General features: G+C 40.5%; 1 protein-coding gene across 2 annotated transcripts in view; it reads left to right on the top strand.

Annotated features, from left to right (window-relative positions):
- Positions 1–6,696: 6,696 nt before the first annotated feature.
- LOC133842611 (kalirin) overlaps positions 6,697–24,169 on the top strand; it is a 45,528-nt gene continuing 28,055 nt past the window's right edge. The window contains exons 1-4 of one of the 2 annotated variants that reach the window (XM_062275782.1): positions 6,697–6,860; positions 6,921–9,017; positions 9,535–11,448; positions 11,509–11,712. In XM_062275782.1, the coding sequence (XP_062131766.1) occupies positions 6,825–6,860; positions 6,921–9,017; positions 9,535–11,448; positions 11,509–11,712 (4,251 nt within the window). In that variant the 5' untranslated portion in view covers positions 6,697–6,824. Of the gene's footprint in view, positions 6,861–6,920; positions 9,018–9,534; positions 11,449–11,508; positions 11,713–18,189; positions 18,434–24,169 lie in introns of those variants that run through there. The other variant, XM_062275786.1, reaches the window with a different exon arrangement.

The raw sequence follows: 24,169 nt of genomic DNA, 5'->3' as shown, positions 1-24,169 counted from the left end.
GTTTACATTCTTCGTTTCGACGATCCGGCAACTAAAAACAATAATAGAACAATCTTCTTCTGGACGCCTGGTCACACAGTTTGTCTGTCAGCAGTGCCATTTGAGTTTAACGGCCAAGTTCATTTATTAACAGTTAGAGCTGGATAAACATTGTTGTTTAGTGATACCGATATTTTCCAATGTCTTAAGACATCGATATAATCGTAGCTGTTATCAGTGTCAAGCGGATTCTTATTCGACGATTTTCAATTTGTTTTATGAATGAATTATTATTATTGTGAATTATGAACAAAGCAAATATGACAAATATATTATTTATTTAAAAGAAACGATTGAAATGTTGCAATGGCCCCATATACCACAATAACTTTTAATATTTATTTAGATATTCGATTTATATAATAATCCTTTGTACTTTGCACAAACATATTTATTATTTTATAGAATATTTCATGAAATCGGTTATATTTCGAACCACCGCAAAAGTCAGTTATATTTTCCGAAAACATCGATGTTTTCTCCATTAAACATCGATATTTTCCGCTAACAGAAAATCATCGAAGCTTCGATAGTTTCATCGATGTTTCTCCAGCTCTATTAACAGTGCAACAACAAAGCGAGCGAGGCGCATAAATTTCGCAAAAACTTGCTGTCAAATTTGTTTAAACTATCCGTCGCGTGTAAACAAAAAAATATGTGAATCAATCGTGTGTCGCCAATAAACGCAATGCAAACGCCAGTGCAATGGTAATTTAAATAAATAGTGAACTCTAACGGGCCAAACGAAAGGGGGGCCCAGAGAGCGAGTGAAAAAAATCAATTTGTATCCCAGAAGCAGCAGCAGCAACGTTTGGTTGGTTGTTGGTCGTTGGTTTGAAGAAGAAGCAGAGAGGAGAGAAGGTGGAAAGCAGAGGCAAAGCAGACAAGAAGACTTGAAGGCAGAACTTCTCAAAGCGACGACGACGAAACTGTGAAAAAAGATGTGCTGCTTTTGCTTCAGCTGCTGCTCTGCCGCTGCTGCTGCTGTTGCTGTTGGGTGATGATGTGATATGTGATGTTGATGGAGTTTGTTGTTGTTGTTGCGTTTACAAAAATAAAACATATTGCAAATGGCAATTAAAAAAGTGACGGCACAACGAGAACGAGAACGAGAAACTCGTAAAGCATAAAATATTATTAAAGAAAAAATTGCGCGCAACTGCAAAATAAAATACACAGAGATTTGTTTGTCTCTATTTCCCCTCGTTGTGTTGTGTGTTTTAAAAATAAGAATAAGAGCAAATGCATGTGTGTGTGTATATACATGCATATGTATATTTCCGCGTTTATGTTTTATGCGGCCGTTGCGTGACGCCGCTGCTTCTGTCGCTGCGCTGCCCCCGTCGAGTTGATTTATGACATTTAACATTTACCCGCTTTTTGGTGGGTGCCTCCTGTTAGCATGTGTGTGTGCGTGTATGTGTCTATCTGTCGCTGTATCTGTGCGTGCGTGTGTGTATCTGTGTGTGTTTGTTTGTTTGAGGGTTGCATTGTGTTGAAAAATTAGTGAAAAATATAATTAATTTGGGTTTTAAGTGTGGCCGTTTTTGTCCACTTTTGCTAATTTGATTTTCTCCTGCTGCTTCTTTTTTTCTCGTTGCCTAAACAAAACACCCACACACACATGCAAACTCTCATGGACACACACACACGCACGCATACAGAGGCATTGCTGGCTGTGTGACCATGAAAAATGCCAGCGAGAAATTTGCGAAAATCAATGAAAGCCTCGCAAAGCAAGCAAAAGTGTAACAACAACAACAACAACGGCAGCAACAACAATAAGAAATATTTTAAATTAAGTGAAATTGAAGGCGAGTTCGTTATGCTGCGCTGCCTCTATAATAGTTAAGACTATTTAAAAAACACAAAAACAAAAGCGAATAAAACCACAACAAACAAGCGAAACAACAACAGCTATAACATGGATGGTCAACGTGCTCGCGATCTGCTAACTCTGCTGCAGGAGCGCGTTGTCTTTTTGACGGGCGGAAGGGACAGAAGAGGCGGACCATTGTTGTGCTTTCCGGCAACGCCACGCAGGGATCGCTTAAAACCGGAGGATTTGCGTCGCCTGCTCAGCTACTTGATTAGCATACCAAGGTGAGTGTGCAAAAAAAAAAAGAAAGAGACACGCAATTGAAATGTTTATTTATTTGCAAACTACTCCCCCTCTCGCTTCCACACACTCGCGCTCGCTCTCCTTGCACGCCTTTTGTTTGCTCTCTCTCGTTCTCCCTCTCTCTCTGTAGCCGGTACAATGAGCAGCCATTGTGTCAGCTGACTGCGACGTCGACGTCAACGACGCGCTGTTAATGTTTGCATTCGTATTGGTGTCGCTGCATTTCGTTCTTTTCTTCTTCTTTCATTTTGCGGTTTTGGGCTGTCGCCTCACCCGCGCAGCTGCAGCTGTGCTGCATTCCACTTGATTTTCCAGTTCTCGTCGCATGTTTTATGAATCATCGCAACAGTCGCGCGACAATGGCGTCCAAAACGAAACAGCAAAACAACACGCACATTGTGCTGTTCTTTGCTTCTTCATTTCGCTGCTGCTGCCGCTGCAGTTGTTAGGCTGGCATTGAATTGCTGCCAAACGCAAAAGAGATGAAGCGATATAGTGACGACAACAACACAAAAGCGTCTGCAAAACTCATAGAGGAAACAGCAGCCAAAGCCAAGGCAAAAACACCAAGAATAACAGCAACAACAACGAGTGCAAAAATAACATAGGCAGCAACAATAACAGCGACAACAACAGCAATCATAACAGCAACAACAACATCAACAGCGGCAAATTGCATAAATCTGTGCGACAAAGAAAGCAAATCAAAGCAAAAATACATAACAACAAAAAGTAACTAAACCGGCAGCGAAGCCGGCTTCAGATTCTGCGGCTGCTGCTGCTGCGGCTTCTGCCACAGCTTCCACATCTTGCGCAGAGAAAAGAATGCGGCAAGCCGAAAGCTCTTCAAATGCTGCTGTTATTTCGCACTCTTGTTGTTGTTGTTGTTGATGTTCTTCTTCTTCTTCTTTCGTGTTGTTGTTGCTTACCGAAAAAAAGCGGCCAAGAGTCAAAGTGCCAAATAACAAAAAAAGAGAATCAAAAAAATGAAAGCCAAGAAACAAGAAATGAAAGGTAGATTCCAAAGTTGACTCAACGAAGATTTGATACACTTTCTTCATGTAGAAAATTAATGAATCAACCATGACAACAACATACAGTAAAGATTCGCGAATTAGAACTACTTTGATTTTCAAGTAATTACATTTTATATTTTTATTTAGTTAAAGTGTCCAATGAAGAGCACTAAAAAATGTTTACTTTTTTATTTTATAAAATAACTTATTAATTTCTATTTCTTATATTCATTCTACTTACATTTATTCTACTTCAAGAAGTTACTTAATAATACTTTTTAATTTAGCCAAAGCTCAGCTTAACTGAAGCATAATTCTTGTTTTTTTTATTACTCTTGGCATATAAAGAAACATTAACTATAGTAAAGAGAATCTTTAAAACCCCAAGAGGCCTTAAAAAAGCGCATTTTATGGTTCAGCTAGCTTAATGTTAGGCTAAATAGGCCATTTAACCTTGAGTTGAAGTTCACCTAGAGCCCTATTAACCCCTACTTGGGGCACACTCTAAAATATTTCAGAAAAGAATAAACAAAACAAGAATGTTTCAGAAATATCACGATAGCTTTTCAGATATTCGTTGTTTCTTCAGATCTTTGTAGAAATTCTCTTTTTTATGCATCTTAAACTAAAACATATTTAAAATATTTCAGAAAAGAATAAACATAACAAAGAAATAAAATAAGAATGTTTAAAAAATATTACGATAGTTTTTCACATATTCGTTGTTTCTTCAGATCTTTGTAGAAATTCTCTTTTTAATGCATCTTAAACTAAAACATATTTAAAATATTGCTTAAGTGTAATAAAGAGATCAATATCTTAGTATTTTAGTAGTATCTTATCTTCACATTGAAATAAACTACACCAATTTCAAAATGGTAATCTCTTCTGGCCTCGCGATCTCTTTATTTACTTTTAGTATTTGCAACATTCCTGATTTGACTTTAGTTTAAGAACTAAGCAAACATTTAGATGTATTTTTCCAGTCTTTGTCTCTTCATGGCAATCCCCGTTAAACAACTTAACAAATTGTTTATGCCCAATTCGAACATGTTTCTTTTTCAGTGTTGTGTTTTTTTTTACTCTTTTTTTTGGAGGTAATCAGCAATTCAGCCTTCGCAACATTGTTGAAGACAAGCAATTGAAATATTTGGCATAGCCAATTCGTAAGATTCAAAGCATAATAATGACTCGCTGATGATGATGATGACGATAATTATTGCGAAACGAAAGTCGCAAGCAAAATCTAAAAACAGCATCCCAAAAAAAAAGAAAAAAAAAAAGATTTGCGATTTGTCAGTCGAAAATGAATCACAAGAGATTCCCATGAGCAGTTTTGCTTCTTATCAGTCAAGCACGCCACCTATTGGCAGGGGGCAGCACTCAAACATGCCCCCTATTAGCTATGCGTTATCTGCTTGTCCCACAAACAGCAAAAACCGAGCAGCAGCAACGTTGAGTGACTGATAAGAGCAGAGAACAGTGACGACGACGACACCAACAAGAGAGGGTAAAGGGAACGGAAGGGGGGGAAGTGTGCTGACGACACTCGCGACTGTGGACGCGCCTTATCTTGTCGGTGCCATCCCAGCCAACCTCCCCCTACTCCTCCTGCTCCCTTACTGCGCTTTTTGACGTTTGTTTTGCTTGCTTTTATTGTTGTTTCTTGCGTTGCCGTTTTTATTTATTTGTTTTCATGCGAAAAAAACACACATTTTTGTTTATTTCTTTGCGTCGCGCACATTCCCTTTGTCTGCTCGATTCGCCAAATTGGCAGCAGAAATACTCTTTTTATATATATACACACAGATTTTATACTCCCACAACAACAATGCAACAATAAGTTCTCAACATTTTAGACACGTACCGGGGCCAACTTCCTTTGAAGCGCAGTCTTCGTCTCCATCTTCTTCTCTTGATTCGTCTTCGTCTCCGTCTTCTTCTGCGTGTCTTGTTGTTGTGTGTTGCTCAATCCCTTGTTTAATGCTTACAGATTTATGGGTTAAATAAACGATTCTTGATTAGTGTGCATTGACTGCCTCTCTCTCTCTCTCTTTCTCTCTCTGTTTCTTATTTCAAATGTCGCGACATTTTTGGGAACCATGAAACCTTATGACGACACATTACGCGTCTCATCTGCCTGAAGTTTTGTTGATAAACAACCAACAACAAAATTGTTGTTTAAAAATTTCCTGCCCTCATTTTGCGCGTGTTTATTAATCATCGCAAACAAATTGCCCGGAATTGCCAACAACAGACACATTTACATTGCGATTTTTATAATAAGTAATCAACAAGAATTCGCACAATCAATGAAATTCTTTCATGAACAAGAAAAATTAGCTGAACATATTTTTACATATATGTATTTTTCGTATGCCAAAAGCAATTCCGGAAATTGCAATGGCGACGTCTATAAATTGCGATTAAAAAACCCAACTCGCAGAATTCTTTCATTTCTGAATAAATTCAGAGCGCGGTTTGGTTTCTGGTTTTGGGTTCTGAGTTCTGGGTTCTTAAACCCCTAGAAATGCTCGAAAAACCGCACAAAGCAACAATGGGGCCAAGAAATAGCGGCAAGACAACTTTGTGTGTGTGTTAAAAAGCGTAGCAGTAGAACATTAAAGCAGAAGAATACCTCGAGAAAGAGATAGAAATACAGAGGGAAGAAGAGGTATAAAAGAGCAGAACAGAAGAGACGACTTGACAATATCAATAAAATAAATATTTATAGTTAATGTTGTGATTAAAATTCAAATAGAATGCAAATCAGAGCGCAAAGACACGACACAAGCGGCACGTCTGGCCACGATAAAGTGTGAGAAAGAGACGGAAGAGAGGGAGGGGTGAGTCGGGGAAAACGGTATTGTCGGAAATTATTAGCTGAAATCGGTGTCAAAGCAATAGAAAATGCGTTTGGGCCATACGGCTGAAAGAAATGTCGTAATTTATGCAAAAGACGTAAACAGAGCAACGAACCAAATGGAGAATCTACAGCTCACTTTGCAGCAACAACACTCTCACTCACGTAGCACTTACCTCTCTTTCCCTCTCTCAATTTCCTCTCTCTCTATCTCTCAGTCTCTTGTTAACATTCCCAACTAATGGTCACCTTTCACTTGCAGCGATGCGGCCAAGAATCTCGGCTTCACAGTCATCATTGACATGCGAGGCAATGGCAACTGCTCGACGAACGTCAAGACAATATTGAAGGTACTCCAGGAGCATTTTAGCGCCAATATACACAACGTTGTCATTATCAAGCCGGACAACTTTTGGCAAAAGCAACGCGCCTCGATCAGCTCGAATAAATACAAATTTGAGACGCAAACCATTTCGATAGAGGCGCTCAACAAGATCGCTGAATCGCATCAGCTAACGGCGGACTTTGATGGCCAGCAGGTGTACGATCATCAGCAGTGGACAGACGCACGCTTGGCCATCGAGGATTTCTTTTGGCAAGCTGGGGATATGGCCGATCGCATCGATGATCTGCAGGAGGATCTCAATCGCAACGATTTTGCCGAGGACGTTAGTCTGGCACGGCATGCCATCGATCATCACAACGAAATGCGCAAAAAAGATCACCAAGCTGCCCATCGAGGATCTCGATATGCAGGGCAAAAAAGCTGGTGACCAAAATCAACATGGCAGCAGCTGCCAATGCCGGAGCAGCTGGACAGGTGAGCGAGTGAATTTAACTACTTAAAAGTACTCTTTAACTTAACTCACTTCCTTTGCAGTGCACTGGCGGCTCAGCGCCATCGGAATGCTCCGATTCAGGCACCTCATCAGCTGGCCAGCAGCAAAATGCACGCGTTGCCACCAATAATAATCCGGATATGTCGGCGGCGATCAATAAAGCGATGCGACAAATCGACCTCATCCACACGGGACAAGAGCGTTTGCTTATGCTGTGGCAGCACAAGAAAGTCAAGCTGGATCAGTGCTTTCAGTGGCGTCTCTTCGAGCAGGATTGCGAGAAAATGTTCGATTGGATTCTACACAATCGTGATGTGTTCCAAATGAGCTACGTGGAGATTGGACACAACTATTCGGTGGCCAAATCGCTGCAGGATGAGCATCAAAAGTTCGCTGTCGCTTCGATGAATGTGAATGTGAATATCGATCGGATTTTAGCGGTGGCCGCGCGTCTCATCGAGAGCCAACACTATGCGGCACAGCATATCAAGACGTTGGCACAGCGATTGGATCGCACCTGGAAGGATTTTGGCGCTGGCTTGGATGAACGCACTGCGGTGCTGCAGTTGAGTGTGCTCTTCCACCACAAGGCCGAGCAGTATTGCAATAGTGTGGCCAGCTGGGCAGCCGCTTGCCAGGCATCGCAGCCGCTGCCCTGTGATATACAGAGTCTGGAGACGGCAATACGAACGCATCAGTCGCTGTACGAGGCCATGTGTCAGGCCTACACCGAGGTGCATTCGACGAGCAAGAAGCTATTGTATCAACTCGATCATTTGGTGCAAGTGTGCAACCAACCGCCGCCGCCTGGAGTGCCGGATCATCGCAAGAACAGCAACAGCAGCAGCTACAACAAGTACGAGCGACAGAATCCCGCTGCGGATTACAGCGAGGGCGCCAGCCATGTCCTGGCGGTCATACACCAAATATTGAGCCATCATCGCACACTCGAGGCGAAGTGGCATCAGGAGAAGATACGGTTGCATCAGACGTTGGCGCTGCGCCTCTTCCAGGAGGATGTGAAGCAGGTGCTCGACTGGCTCAAGAATCATGGCGAAGTGTTTTTGCGCAAGAACACTGGCATTGGACGCAATCTGCAGAAGGCGCGTGTCTATCAAAAGTCACACGAGCACTTTGAGAATGTCGCACAGAATACTTACAGCAATGCAGAGAAACTGCTGTCCGCTGCTGAGGAGTTGGCCAGAAGTGGCGAAGCGGATCCCAATGAAATATACTCAGTGGCACGTGAGCTGGAGCTGCAGGTGGCCAGCTTTGCAGAGCGTGTGGAGCAACGACGACGTCGTCTCGAAATGGCTGTCATCTTTTATACGCACGAAAAGGAGGTCACAGCATGGATTGAATCATTGCGCACGGATGTGAGCACAGATGAGACGCGTCTGTCGCAGGAGAATCTCGAGGGCATCGAACGTTTGCTGCAACAGTACAGAGATCAGCAAGAGAGCACTGTGAATGCTTGTATGACGATTATTGCCCAGGGCGAAGCATTGCTGCAGGAGATGCGTGCGCTGGAGTATGTGGACAATACGGGTTCGTTGGCTGCCCTCGAAGCGACGCTCGAGAAACTGAGCAAGCAGAAAATCGAAGTGGAAGAACTTTGGTCTGCACGCAAATTCCGCGCTGATCTTATACTTCGATTGCGTTACTTTGAGCGCGATGCCATGGACTTGTCATCGCAGCTGGAGATCTGGTCGGAGGAGCTACAGCATGCGGATCTGTCGCGTGACTATCAGAAGGCCGAGCAGCTCATACGCATGCACAACGAATCTGTGACCGATATACAAAATACCACATACGAGGTGCTGCAACAGGGTCAGGATCTGTTGCAGCTTTTCGAGAATGCGGGCTTCATTTCCATGGCTGACGCCACGCACACGGCGCAGGCACGCATCGAATACCTCTTGGACTTCTTGCGAGAACGTGAAATCGATCTGGAGGAGTTGTCGGAGGCAAAGCGTGCGAAATTGGAACAGGCTGTGCAGCTGTGTCAGTTCCAGAACGATGCCAATCAGGTGATCTCGTGGATACGCAATGGCGAGGCCATGCTGGTGGCCAGCTTCGTGACGCCCAACAGTCTGCAGGAGGCGGAACAGCTGCGCAAGGAACACGAACAGTTTCAGGTGCGTGACGATGGATTACAAATGGAATTTTAGTTGCTACTTTTATCGCGTTTCAGACAGCTGTTTTTATGGTTTTGAAATTGAGACACAACAAGCGAAATCACAAGTTAAATTAAAGCATGTCTGGACTTGAATAATGTTACAAATTTAGTAGATAACTGCAGCTTTGTGCATTTAATATGAGCTCAAAGATAACTAGCTACTTATTTCTTTGCCTAGTATTATACAAATTTATTTAGTTGACTGTAAAATACTTTAAACGGCACGATGAATCCTTTTCAAGTATATTTGCTTGTCTGTCCGAGGGTTTGTATAAAAATAATACTGTTCTGCAACTATCTAATGGAAAGTTGGCAATGAACAATGCTATAAACAGTGCTTAAAAATACGTTCAATCGATAAAAGTTTAACCTAAAGCTAGTTTAAACTAATGAGCAATGATGTCAGAAGACTCGAACAATCCTAGTTTTCTAGGCTATCTAGTTTTCCCATTATTAATCAACTTCTTCTGCTTTAGATTGCCATTGAGAAGACGCACACTTCGGCCGTGCAAGTAAAATACCGTGCGGATGCGCTCATCAATGCGAATCATTACGACCCCACGTCAATACGGGATATCAGTGATGATGTTACCAAAAAGTGGCAGCAATTGGTCACCTACGCAGAGGAGCGACACAAACTCGTGACGGCGTCCATCAATTTCTACAAGACGGCCGAGCAGGTGTGCTCGGTGCTGGACAGTCTGGAGCGCGAGTATCGACGCGAGGACGATTGGTGTGGCGGTGGAGGGAGCAGCGATAAGGCACAGACGATTGTGCAATTGATATCGAAGCATCAGGAGCAGAAGGAGGCCTTCTTGAAGGCCTGCACATTGGCGCGTCGCACGGCAGAGACATTCCTCAAGTATGCGAATCGATCGCAGCAGTATTACCAGTATCCGCAGGGCAATTGCGAGGCGCATGTTAAGAGCAAACTGGACAAGCTGCTCACGCAAGAGAATCAAGTGCTCGACTTCTGGACGTTGCGCAAGAAATCGCTCGATCAGTGCCAGCAATTTGTGCTGTTCGAACGCAGCGCCAAACAGGCCATCGAATGGATACACAACACTGGCGAGGGTTATCTCTCGTCACGCACGAATCTCGTGGGCATCTCACGCGAGGAGACCGAGGGACTGCTAAAGGAACACAACGAATTCCGTAGTACCGCCAAGGAGACACGTGAGCGAGTCAAGCTGCTGATACAATTGGCCGATAGTTTGGTCGAGAAGGGACATGCACATGCCAGCAGCATTAAGCAGTGGGTTGCTTCGGTGGATCAGCGCTACAAGGACTTTAGTAATCGCATGGACAGCTACTGTGAGCAGCTGGAGAAGTCGTTGGGCATGACGCAGCAGCAACAGCTCCATATGCAACCCGAATCCGATGCAAATAGTTCGATTAGCAGCACATCGGGCGCTAGTAGCAGCAACGATCGTCACTCGGATCCGACGCTCGAGGCGAAGCTGACGACTTCCGCCAGTTCGGCAGCCAGCAAGGAGATCAACGAGGAGAAACGCAAGTCGGCGCGACGAAAAGAGTTCATCATGGCGGAACTGATGCAAACGGAACGCGCCTATGTCAACGATCTGGCCACGTGCATCAAGTGCTTCCTCGAAGAGTTCCGCAGCGGACGCAATGTGCCGCCCGCTTTGATTGGCCAGGAGGATATTATCTTTGGCAATATACGGGAGATCCATCATTTCCATCAGAAGATCTTTTTGCGTGAACTCGAGAAATACGAAACAATGCCTGAGGATGTGGGCCATTGTTTCGTGACGTGGGCAGTCAAGTTCGATATGTATGTGCATTATTGCAAGAATAAACCGACATCGAACAATCTGCTGGTGCAGCATGCAGGCAACTACTTTGAGGAGTTGCAGCGTCGTCTTGAGGTCGAGCATCCGCTGCCGGCGTATCTGATTAAGCCGGTGCAGCGCATCACCAAATACCAGCTGCTGCTCAAGGATCTGTTGTCGTGCTGTGAGGGCAGCCATGGCGAGATCAAGGAGGGTCTCGAGGTCATGCTCAATGTGCCGAAGAAGGCCAACGATGCCATGCATCTGTCGCTGCTCGAGAACTGTGATGTGTCCATCGACAAGCTGGGCGAGGTGGTGCTCCAGGAGGCATTCCAGGCGTGGGACACTAAGCAGATCATTCGTAAGGGACGTGAACGTCGTGTGTTCCTCTTCGAGTTGTATTTGCTGTTCGCTAAGGAAGTGAAAGAATCGAATGTGGTCAAGTATCAGTTCAAGAGCAAACTGATGACCACAGACATGGGCATCACGGAGCACATCGAGGGCGATGAAACCAAGTTTGCGGTGTGGACTGGACGTTCCCCCATGCTCTCCGATTGCCGCATTGTGCTCAAGGCCAATAGCCTGGAAACCAAGCAGGTAAGATTACAGTGTTATTGGTTAAAAATTCCCCAAATAATATTTTGTTTTATTCCTCAGATTTGGGTGAAGAAACTGCGTGAAGTCATGCAGGAAACTTGCTTCTCGGGCACCTCGCTTACGTTGCCAAAGTCGCCAGCGAAGAATTCGGGCTCCTCGCAGCGCTCCTCACGTGATCTGGACGAGCCGCTCACCGAGAACGATCACGATCGTTGCTCGCTGGCCAGCTTTGGCTCCGGCAACACAACAGACAGTGATAATAAGGTAAGTGCTAGTTTTCTGTTAATTAACATAACAGCACTGCAGCCTTAACAGTATGTCATTTAGCCGTCGCGCTGTAAACTCTACATTCTGCAAACTTAACAATTGCTGTTATGGTTTAGCATTGTCGCTTGCTGTTAATGCATAGCTTAAGCATTTAAGCTTTTGCTAGCAATGCAAGAAAGCTCGTTGCTTTAGTTCTGTTCTGTGGTCCTAACTCACATTAAAAGCGCGTATGTCATGCTCTCATTCGTGCTCTCGAATGTCTTCGTGCAGCTTTATTGTTAAGGATGCTGCTGACATACTATTGGCTGCTGGTGTTGCCACTGAACTAGTTTTTCGGCTCGACTTGTCTGCAATATGTTTAAAATTCATAGCAGGACTTAATGAGATTTTCCCAGCTGCCTTCGCGCTGCGTGCATCAAGCACATGCGTATATGTATGTGTGTGTGTGTGTGTTCATGAGTCAAACAAACTTCTTCTGAATTATATATGACTTGCTTTTAGCGTTTCGCAACATCGTCTTAATGTGCTTTTTATGCGACACTTTTTTACAGTTAGCTGTTGAAGTGGTTGCTGCTTATTTTTGATGCCATTGCCGAGCGGTTTATTGCAGTTTAATGTTTCATGACGTGCACATTAAGAGTCTTTTGCGTCAGATGATTATTTACGGCACCTTAAGCGATCAACCATTGAGATCCTTCCATAACAGTTTGTAGTTTTCAACTGATTTTTTTCTTTCGGTTGCTTGTGCGATTCTGAAAGGCTTTCAACTGTATGTGAGAGTGTGTTTGTTTGAGAGTGTGTGTTTGTGTATGACAACAACAAAGCTTTCAGCAAGCGAAGAGAGCATGCAGCTGCGAGAGAGAGAGCGAACGGAAAGCTTTTGGCTTTGCGAGCATATAACGTATACGCAACGTATGACGGCTGCTAGCGCTAATTGGCAGGCTGCCACTTAAACGCTCGCTCCCTCATTGTCTCACTCTCTCTCTCTCGCACTCTCACACTCCCTTTCGCTCTTTTCGATTTGCTCGGGTTCGCTCTCTCGCATTGAATGGAAGCTTTTTTACTTTTTTGGCGGTCTACGCTATTTGTTGTTGCGGCAGCTCGCGTTGCGTTTGCCTTTGCGTTGTTGTCATCGTCGGCGTCGTTCTCGTTTTGGTGTTTTTTCGCTCTTGTTGTCGTTGTTGTTGTTGGTGTCGTTGCTGGTGTTTTGCTGTCGGCATCGTCGGCGTCGTTGCGTAGCGGCCGCTATCCGCTTGCTCCAGTTCTTTCGTAGAGTTTAAGCTAAAAGGTTCATTCGCCGTCTCGTCGCAGTCGTCGTCGTAGTCCGTCGCTGTCGTTGCCGTGGTCGTGGTCGCCTCTGTCGCTATCTCTTCCTTAAGCTTCGCAGCTGCCTGCAGATGCGCGCCCGGCCAAAACGCCACTGAACGCTTCTTGGCTGGCATCAACGTTGCAGCAGCCACCGCCGCAGCAGCAGCAGCAGCAGCTCAACCACTTCCACTTCCTCTACCACCATCAAACATCATCGTTACTCGCTTATTACCAACTGTCAACTGTGAAAATCGCTGCGGCGATTTCCTTGTGGTCCAGCTACAAATTTTTCATCTGCACTTTGACTTTTCTTTTCGGTGCGAGCGAGTTGCAAAAAAGAAATCCAAACTAAATATAGAAAATAAAATAAATTGTTTATTCTCAAGTGGAACGGTATTTATTTTAATCAGCTGATAAGCGTGTGTCACAGTGTGCGTCCCACGATAAACTAGACAAACGTGTCACTTCAATTGCTGTCCAAATAAATGAAATGCAAACGTATGTGAAATAGCTCAAAAAAAAAAAAAAAAAAAAGTACAAGAAATCTGCGACATTCCCGCGGGAAGCACAAATCGATGCATAAACTTACGATATAAATTGCAAAAACCTAAACCAAAACCAGATTGGAACAAAGTCACAAAGAAATACTCAACCTTAAACGAATATAAATAATAAATATACATAAATAACTTTGAACTACAAACGTGAGCAACGTCGCTGTCGCAATCGCAGCTGAACCATTCGTTGCTCAAAATAAATAAATATATACATATATATATTTATAATAAATTGCTAGCTTTTGTTGTTCTTGGTTTTGGCTCTCTCTTTATGCTGTCCCTAAAACTAAAAGCCACAATATATACCAACAAAAAAAGTCTTTCTTTTTATTTTGACCAAAAAGGCAAAAACCTTTTTCTGCTCGCTTCGCCTCCCACAATTTGCGCTGCTGCCTTTGACCTTTTTCACGCCTTTAGCTGAGTAGCAAGTTCATTTTCATTTCTGCGGTACGCATTCGCTTTCAGTCGCAGTCTCTTTGTTGTTATATATTTTTGGGCTTATACCCAAAGAGAGAGAGAGAGAGAAAAGCAGCAACATGGTCAGAATCATTCATTGTCAACTGCAGCAACTGTGATCGCAATGCCAGACGATATGTGTTAAACATTTCTGTTTGTGCTTGTGTGTTGCCTAGCAAATGCTGCATTTCGCTTGAGTTGTTCACAAATTGTTACTGGCAAATTAAATTAATAAATTAAACTAGTCTAGCATATTTTCATGCACATATTTCATATAATATTTCCCTCAAGTCTGACTTTAAATTGTCATAGATTGACAGCTAGATTGCTTCTGCTTTCAACTTGGAACACTCCCTACAATTATTTGCATACTTTGTAGCCAACAAAAATACCCTTTAGCTAGCGATTTGATAAGCGCATACAGTCATCGAAATTAATCTCGATTCATTTATAAAAACAATTAAGAAATCTACAGTTGAGTGTGCTTGACTGTGAGATACCCGCTACCCATTTTTAATAAGAGCAAAAAAGTGCGGTGTTAATATACTGCTAGAATGCTAAAAATATTCCGAAGGCCGCATTTGAATAGGATCTACAAAGTGTGGTATTATTCTTAAAATATACCGAATAATATACCACAGAAATACTAAAAATATAACGAAGGGCAGATTTGAATAGGATAAAAACGTGTGGTATTAGTCTTAAAATATACCGAAAACATACCGGAGGCCACAAGTGAGGTATAAATATACGGCTAGAATACTAAAAATATACCTAAGGTTACATTTGAATAATATTAACAAGTCTGGTATTATTGTTAATATATACCGAATAATATAGCACAGAAATACTAAAAATATAATGAAGGGTAGATTTGAATAGGATAAAAACGTGTGGTATTAGTTTTAAAATATACTAAAATATGCCGAAGGTCACATTTAAATAAAAGCAAAACAATGCGCTATTATTCTTCAAATATACCCAAAAATACTAAAATTATACCATATACAATATTTGGTATATCGAAAATGCAATACACAAAAGTTATAATACTTTTTAAACCTTTGTGTAGCGGGTATAATGAAATGAACACATAATTCGCAGAACTTCGCCATCGTCTTTCATATTAATAGATTGTGTTTGCTCTGCTTTGTTGACTTTGCCTTTCAAATTCAAAACGTTAATCTATATAGTACAGCTCTTTGTGTGTGCTTTACACCCTTTATAAAAGCGCACATAATTTGATTAGTTTATGCTTTCAAGGGCACACAACTCTGCAGATAACATGGCAAAAACATTAATTGTAGAGTATTTTCTCGTTGCCGTTTAATACATTTAATTGTTATTAGCTTGTGAAGGCAATTAATTGCACGCTCAGCTTATCTATTGCATTTTAATACGATGTCGGCTGTTGGCTTCAGCGTTAGAATTGCCAAGGCACATGCGACGACATGTTTTGGTCATTATAATTGTTATTATAGTCGTCGTATGGTTCAGTTACTCATGCTGCATTGCAATTATTATTCGTGTGTGGAAAATGGGGCTTGATCTCAGCTAGAGCACAAAGGCGTAAAGTTTTTGCGCGAAAATATTATGATTATTATTGTTATTGTTGATGTTTCGCCACGCGATTTTTACTGCTGCTTTTAGAGAATTTCATTTGTAGTCCTTTTGTGTAAAAAGTTTTCTTCTTTTTTTTTATTTTCGTTGTGGACATTTGAAAATTTAGTTAGTAATTTGCTGTTTGTCTCTCGCTTTTGGAGCTCGCTCATTTGCACAAATTGAATTTTGTTTGGCTTTGGCTTTAGCTTTAGCTTTCGGAGTGAATGTAATGAAAGTATTAGCAACGAGGAACGCTACGCTTTCATGGCTAATGGTGGGCGTGGCAGCTTAGCCGTTTGTCAACGACATCAAGAGCACAAAACGACGACGAGCTATCCTTGTCTTTTGGGTCGTCATTTTGTGTACAAAGTATCAAAGTTTTTAATGCCAGTGGCATTGTTTAAACCACACACACACATTTACACAAACTCTGAGTTTTAGCCCCGAATTCACAGAGTACTCAGAGTAGAGACTTGTTCTACAGTCTATATGCCACTTAGCGAGCAGCTGTGTTCCCAACACATTTCCACATTTCCATAGCACTTTTTGTTTTGGTTTTTTTTTCTGTTTTTCACTTTCCGCAAAAAAAAGCCCTCTGCAAATTTCTACCAACATATGCAAATTTTCACGCGCACACGACGAGATTTTTCGTAGTTTTCCCATTTTGTATTTCATTTTCGAATACCCTCGAGCTGAATGTAGTAAACGATTATTTGATCGACACGATTTGTCAGTGCTAAAAGTTTGGTTATCCAAATTGTAACGTAAACATAAACTAAAATTAAGACCTTGTGATTGAATTGATATTGATTACAAACTAATTTCAAATTGTGTATCTAAATCTGAGCTATCTTTTCGCTTTCTGTCTTTATTTACTTAAGCATAATTCTTTTTGTACGCATCACAGGAAATCCATTGCCCACGTTTGTGAATTAAAATTGATATTTAAAAAATTTGAATTTTTTAAGCATATGTTTCTTTACGTTCCTTTGATATTGTTTGAGAGTATTCCGTCGCTCATACATTTTATTTTTGCACACACAACATTCGGCATTAAACTATTTTGCCTGGCAATAAGTGTGGGCATTTTCTGTTGTTGTTGTTGTTGTTGTTGTTGTTTTACTCTCTTGTTGATTGTTGTTGTTGTTGTAGACCACAACGCGCAGCCTGGCCGTAAATTATTTAATCATAATTGCAGCTGGTGCGGTAATCGTGGTCGGGGCCAAAAGGTGTGAGTTGTCCAGTTCAGTCCAAGTCCAAGTGGCTGCCGCAATGGCGCACCTGCCACAACAGTGTGAAATTCAGTCCCCTCCCATCGCCCACCGCCCCCCACTCGATTCCCCAAACTGCGCCAATGGGCTGTAAAAACAACAAACATTTACATATAAACAAAAACGTTGGCGGAAAACAAAAACGAAAAAAAAATAAGAATGCGAATAGCTTGTTGGCTTATGAAAATTATAGATAAATTCTGCGGCGGAGCACTTAAAACAGGCGGCAGCTTTTTATCTGCCTAGCGTATGGAAATGAAAATGAAATCACAAAAAATATCTAGCATAAAAAATCAATAGCTGAAAAGTCGAAAGCATTTAAGTGCTGCACTTTGCGATTTGTGAGTTAATTAAATGTCTAATCGAAAAGTCGCTTTGTGCTAATTGAAACGCAAACAGCAAAATGTAAAAACACAGAGAGAACTGTTTGACAAAAATCGTAATAGATACAAATTGCAATGTCAGGATTGAGTGAGTGAGTGAGTGAGTGAGGTGATTGAGTGACAGAGACATGAGGCTGGGATGCTGAATGTTGAATGTTGTTTGCTGCTTCTACTGCTGGATGGATGGATGGTTGGATGGATGCCCAGCAGCGTTTCAATCGCAAGCTCTCGTGTCTATTTTCTCTCACGCTCGAGAACTCGAACATGGATTATGTATACTGCAAATCCAATCATCCACACTCGCTGGCTGTCAGACGCACACGCAGAACGTTCCAATTTGGTTTTTGGGGTTTTTGCTTTGTGGCTCGTTTAAAAATAAAACATTGAACGTAGACAACATATCGATTTGTGCGCGGATTTATTGACAAAAAAACACCAAGCACACAAGTATAATGTATTAATAAAAACGACGAAATCAAATCCATTTGCAGCATCAATTGCTCAAATGAAGCATAAATAAATTATAAACACAGAAAAAGAGAAACAAAAAAACAGAAATCAAATAAATAAATAGTCTTGAACATGAAGAGTGTAAAGAAGTTTCTCAACGAACGCATGAACAGCGTCGATGCCGCCGATGGCGTCAACAACAAGCGAACTCCACTCGAGAAGCTCAACACGGGAGGAGAGGCATCCACAGATGTGGCAAGCAGCGGTGCGGTGTCGCTGCCAAACACACCGCTAACCTTGCCACCGATGAGTGCACCAATTGCCATTGGCGATCCATCGCCTTCGCCTTCGTTGGCGGACTCGGCACAGAACACGCCGTTATCCACCTTGGATGAGGATGCCAGCACATCGCCCAAACAGGCGAACAACAATGGTTCAGCCTGTGCTTCGGCTTCGGCAGCACAGCTGTCACGTTCCCCCCTTCACGTTCCCCACGGTGGCAACTGCAACGGGCACAACAACAACAGCAACAGCGACGCCTCAGCAGCGCAAACCACGTCGCAAAATCTCGCTGCCTTGGTTCCGACAGTCGAGCACCGTCAGCAATCATGGAGCACTCTCACGTCAACATACCATCGACACGCCCAGCTCGTTTCGTTTCTTTCGCCAGCCCAGCAACAGTGGCTTCAAGGTAAAAGTTGCCTCTACTTCCCTCCCCTCTATCTCTGCCTCGTACTCTGCAGAGTGACAAAGAACATGTGATTATAATATAATTATGGTAAAGATTATGGCCGCCATCAAATTGAGTTCATCTTATGCGGGCTAAGTAGCTGAAGCGGGCTAAAAAAGCAAAAGTTTCCTCTGCGGCAAGTGCAAAGTTTAAGCTGCCAACAATTTGCTAATACGCTGTATATTTTATAGAAAGTAAAAGTGGCTTAATGAGATGAAGAATTTCGCCAAGATTGAAGAGGAGCTATAATTGTATAATACGTTTCGTATTACCTAGATAACTATGTTACTATTCAAAATATAAAAGTAAAAGTGTGTCTAACAAACAGAAGAAGTTTCTAAGATTAAAGAGGGAATATTATTATATGATATAATAATTATTTATTTATTACCTTGATAGTTCATACTCTGTAGTTTATAAAAAAAGTGTGTATTAATAGGAGAATTTACTAAGATTGAAGAAAAGCTATAATTTTATGATAGGTTTCGTATTACAAAATATCTTCTGCCTGGTTCAACTTAAGTTGCCAACTAATACTTTGAAAGTTTCACTTATAAGGTTAAGAACTGGCTAAGATTGATGATAACATATCTATATATATATAAGTGTCTTAGAAGATAGCCATCGTGTTACAGATTTGCTTCTTGCTTCAATTAACATAAAGTTGCAAACTAATTCGCTGTATTGTTTATAAAAAGTAAAAGTGTGTCTTAATGAAAAGAAAATTTAAGGATTGAAGACAAAACAACTCTATAAGTTTGTCTGAAAGATTGCCTTTCTTAAAACAAATTAGTTGTACATTTTATAGACTGAAAAAGTTCTTAGAGCAATTTGCTAAGATTTAACAGAAATTTTCAATCCGAAAATGAAGTTGAATTGTCCAGAGTATCTACCTAGTCCAATATAAAGGAATTTACTGGTTTACTGATTTACTATGTCTTAATGAGCAAAGTAATTTGCTAAAATTGCAAAGAAAATTCTAAAAAGAAATAATTGTTATATATTTTTTTAACATATTGCCCTTCAATATGCCTCGTCCAGCACTCTTAGTTTGTTATGTTTTGTACAGTCAGATTTCTACTCGTTTCTTAATAAAAGTTTGATAATATATTAAAACATACCAAATTAATATACTAAAAGCAATATTTTGTAAATCGATATATTAATACATTCAAAATATACTATAAAATACAAAATATATTAGCTTGTCAACTTATCAACGACAGCTGCAGCCATATAAAATTATTTTTGAATAACTTTTAAGATTTTCAGACTGATAAGTTTTGAAAATATCTCTATATAATGGTTTAATAGTTGACCCATCAAATTACAGAGTATCTTCCTCATGGATCACTCTTAGCTTGTTTTGCTTGCCACTTAAAAAGAAATCGTGGGCCAATTGTAAACAATTTTCCATCGATTGTCAATTTCTTGGCAATTTTTGCTGAGCAATTCGATTTGTCCTACCGAAAAAAATTCCCCAATGAATTAAACATTTATTACTTGCTTTCTTGCCGTAGGTGTGTGTGTATTTGTATTTGTATTTGTGTGTAACCTTTAACACGTTTAGTGGCATTTAAAGATTAGATCAATTTTTATGCTCCGGGCTTAGTTGACAGTTCAGTTCTCCAGAGAGTGCTTTGTAATGTAGTTGTTGTTGTTGTTGTTGCGGCTTGCGGCTAACTATTTATAGTTTCTATATATTTTAGTTGCTCCCCAGTTGATTGTAAAATGTTATTGACCCCTTGACTGTGGCTTCTCGACACGCCCATTACGCCCACTCACACACACACGCATACGCACTGTCATTTTAATAAGCACATTAATCATACGCTGTGTGTTGTGCGCTAATTTATTTGCTTCAAGTCGCTTCAATTATTGTCATCACCGTTTGCACTTCTCTCTCTTTGCCTGCCTCCTGTTTCTCTTTTCCTTTTCGGTTTGCTTGCTGTATATAATATATCAAACGGGGCGGCCAATCAGCGTTGACAGCGTCCAAGTAAACTGGGCTCACATAATGTATTTATCACTTCATCAAGCCATGTAAAAGCTTATCATCATCATCATTCTGCTCATTGTCAGTGCATTGTGTGTGTGTGTGTGCTGACCTTGTCTCCCACTTTCCGCCACTTCCTTTTCCCTTTGACTCCCATGATGCTGCTGCTAACATGTTTTGTCAATTTGGTGTTGAGTGATGGCAATGTCCGTTGCTCGCTATTCGTTGTTCGTTGTCTGTTGTCCATCTAGTAGGCAGCTTCCTGTTCATAATCGTGTCTCTCGCTCGCCTCTTTGACTTTTGCTTTTTACTCAATTTATGAGGCTTTTAATAAATTTATGCAGCATTTAAGTTTGTTTCTTTTGTTGTGGCTTGATTGCATTCTCCGCTTGCAGCAGCAGCAGCAGAAAAAACTTTTATTCTTAAATATGAAATTGTATCAAATTTCATTGTCGCACATAGCAACAGCAGCAGCAGGAAAAGAAGAGAAATACTTTTTGCAAATGCCAGTGCCGAAAATATTTGAGTAACTTTTATATATACATATATTTTTTTTGCAAAACGAAGTTCCCTCTTAACTTTCTTTTTCTGTCTCGTTGTCGTGCTTGCTTCATCTTCTTCATCTGTTGTTGCATGCATCGCTGAGCTGCTTGCTGCTTGCTTGGCGAAAGCATTGAAAGCTGCCTGAGCGTAGCGTTGTGTTGTGGCTCACAGGGCGTATGCTTTATGCATTCCATTATAGCATACTTTTGCGCGCACACGCCAAATAAATCCCAAGCAGTGTGGGTGGGATCTTACCCCCCTCCCCACACCATTTCCTCAACGCACAGCGGGAAGCAGCAAACCACAGCAGCGTGAAAAACGTGTCGTTCAAAACGAAAATTTGTTTCACGCAAAAATTCCAACACTGTCGCGCTGCTGTCAGCTGCACTCTGTCGATGCCACGGCTCACGTGCTGTTCCCAACAACAACCACACACACACACACACACATTACACACACTCACTCTTATAGAGAAAAATAAGTAATATAAAAGCAGAGGCAGAGGCAACAACAAACCAAAACAGCGACAACTGACGACGCAGCAACAGCCGTTAACGTAAAAATGTTGCATAACACACACACATACACATACAAAAAGGACACACAACAGAAATATGTGTAAAGCAACTGTGTGGCATATGCAATGCTCTGTCTCTTCAAGCTGTCATAGGGTATCAAGAGATAAACATCGGATGTAGAATGTAGAATGTGCTGAAATGCGCAGATAAAACAATGTAGTTTTCACTAGCTAGATGAAGCGTGGAAATTGCTGTTGAAAAATAGTCGAAATATTTGTGCAGCAATGAATGTTGAATAAAAAGAATTAAATACTGAATTGTTATCACTGTTTATTTTCGATTAAAGTGTCTACAAATTAGAGCAAATATTCATATGGATTTAGTATTTTGAAAGCTCAAATGAACTCTAAATAAATATACTATTCAAATAAACCAATTGCAACACATTTCAGTAGAATAAATGCACTATTTAAATAAACCAATTGTCAGTTTATTTAGTATTATAAATATATTTATTATACTGAAACATTAATTTATCTTCAGTCGTCAATAAATTTGTTTTATCACTAGAACAAATATACTGTATTAATAAGCCAATTTCCATTTATTTCAAATATTATAGTTTACTATATTAAAAGCACTATTCAAATAAACCAATTAAATATATTATTAAGATAAACTGGAAATTATTCTACTGAAATATACTATTTTAAATAAATGGAAATAGGTTTATTTAAATAGTATATTTATTCTACTAATAAACCAGATTTATTGCCTATTTTAAATAAAGTATGTTTGCACAAAATTGCAATAATTGAAAGAGCAATGTAAAGAATTAGAAGTAAAGTGTTAAAGTTCTCTAACTTTTACATTACATTCGAATGACTGTGTATGTTAAACAGAAATTAAATAAAATAAGGGGCAATAACTTGAATTAGTCTGAAGCTCAAATAAGATTATTCACTTCAAGAAATTAAAGGTTCAACTTTTATGCTTAAAGTTCAAATATAAATTGAACTCTCGAGCAGCGAACAAAAGGAGTAAACAAAAGCCACATAACACACATATCATCGTCATCAGCATTACTTTTATCTCCAACATTTAATTTATTAGCTTAAATTTAGCAAACGCCACGCCATGCCAAAACGTCTGGCAAATGGCAAGTACTCTATTTTTATTGTTTGCCCAGCGAGTGAGAGTATAATAAAAAGCCGTAGCAAAAGAAGCAGATACTTAGCCAACGACGTGCAGCATCTCTGGCTGCCATTGTTTGTGTTTTGTAGTAGTTTTGTATGTACCGTTGCTTTCTTTCTTTTTTTTTTGTTAACTTGTAGTAGTAGTAGTAGTTTTTGTTGTTAACTGGGTTTATGGCAGCAACAGCAGCAGGCGGTGGCATACGCTTACACCCACAAATCCCAGTCTCTTTGCTGCGCTATCACTTTTGCTCTTGTCTTGGCCAACAATGATATGCAAATTGTGCTGAATGGCAGAAGAAAAACAGCTAGTAAGAAAGCTTCAGTGGAACGGGCTCAACTATAAGATACCCGATACTCGTTCTCAAAGAAGGTTCAAACAGTGCGGTATTATCATTTAAATATGGCGAAAAAATACTGAAACATACCGAAATGTATTTAATATATTGATATAACAAGTGCTACTCACTTCATGCTTTCGATGAAAGCAAAATATTGTGGTATCATCATTTAAATATACCAAATTAAAATTCCGAAAAAATACTGAAACATGCCTAAATGTATATTTGGTATAAAAAGTGATATCCACTCATAGTTTTCAATAAAACCTAAACATTGCGGTGCTATCAGTTAAATATACCAAATTATATACCAAAATACTGAAATATACCCAAATGTATATTTGGTATATTGATATAACAAGTGTTACCCACTTATCGTTTTCAATGAAAGCAAAATATTGCGGTTTCATCATTTAAATATAAAAAATTAATATACCGCAAAAATACTGAAACATATCGAAATATATATTTGGTATAAAACGTGCTACCCATTTCTCATTTTCAATAAAACCTAATAATTGCGGTCTTATCATTAAATATACCAAATTATATACCAAAATACTTAAATATACAAGAAATACTGAAATATATTGAAATTCAGTATATTGATATAACATAGCTCAATTTCCTTTGGTCTCTGATTCTTTTACTGCCTGTTACACACAAATTTATAACACTCTTTTACCCTTTGGGTACCGGGTATAAAAAGGAAAACATCCCAAGCAAAGGAGAAGAGGCAACAAAAGCAAATAGCAACAATTTGTAAGCAAATCGTCACTAGACGCGCAATGCAAAATGCCAAAGCAAAACTTAACTACCATGTTAGTTGCAGATACAGATACACACTTACACAGATACAGATACATAGCTATCATCAACTGTATACTGTTACAATTGCGTTGTAAATACTTAAGCATAGATATAACTATGGCAAAGCCCCAGCTTAAGCTTATATGACAGTCGACGTCGTTGAGTCTTGGCTGCAGGGCAATAATGCTTGATGCTATTGACTGGGCTTCTTGCCCACTTACAACACATATCCATCACAATTGCTTGCAGCCAAAAACGGTTTCGAACAAAAGCCGCTCTTCACCCAAAAAAAAAAG

The sequence above is a fragment of the Drosophila sulfurigaster genome, chromosome 3 (assembly GCF_023558435.1).
Source record: "Drosophila sulfurigaster albostrigata strain 15112-1811.04 chromosome 3, ASM2355843v2, whole genome shotgun sequence".
NCBI classification, from domain to species: Eukaryota; Metazoa; Arthropoda; class Insecta; order Diptera; family Drosophilidae; genus Drosophila; species Drosophila sulfurigaster.
This window is presented reverse-complemented; position numbering and strand designations above follow the sequence as displayed.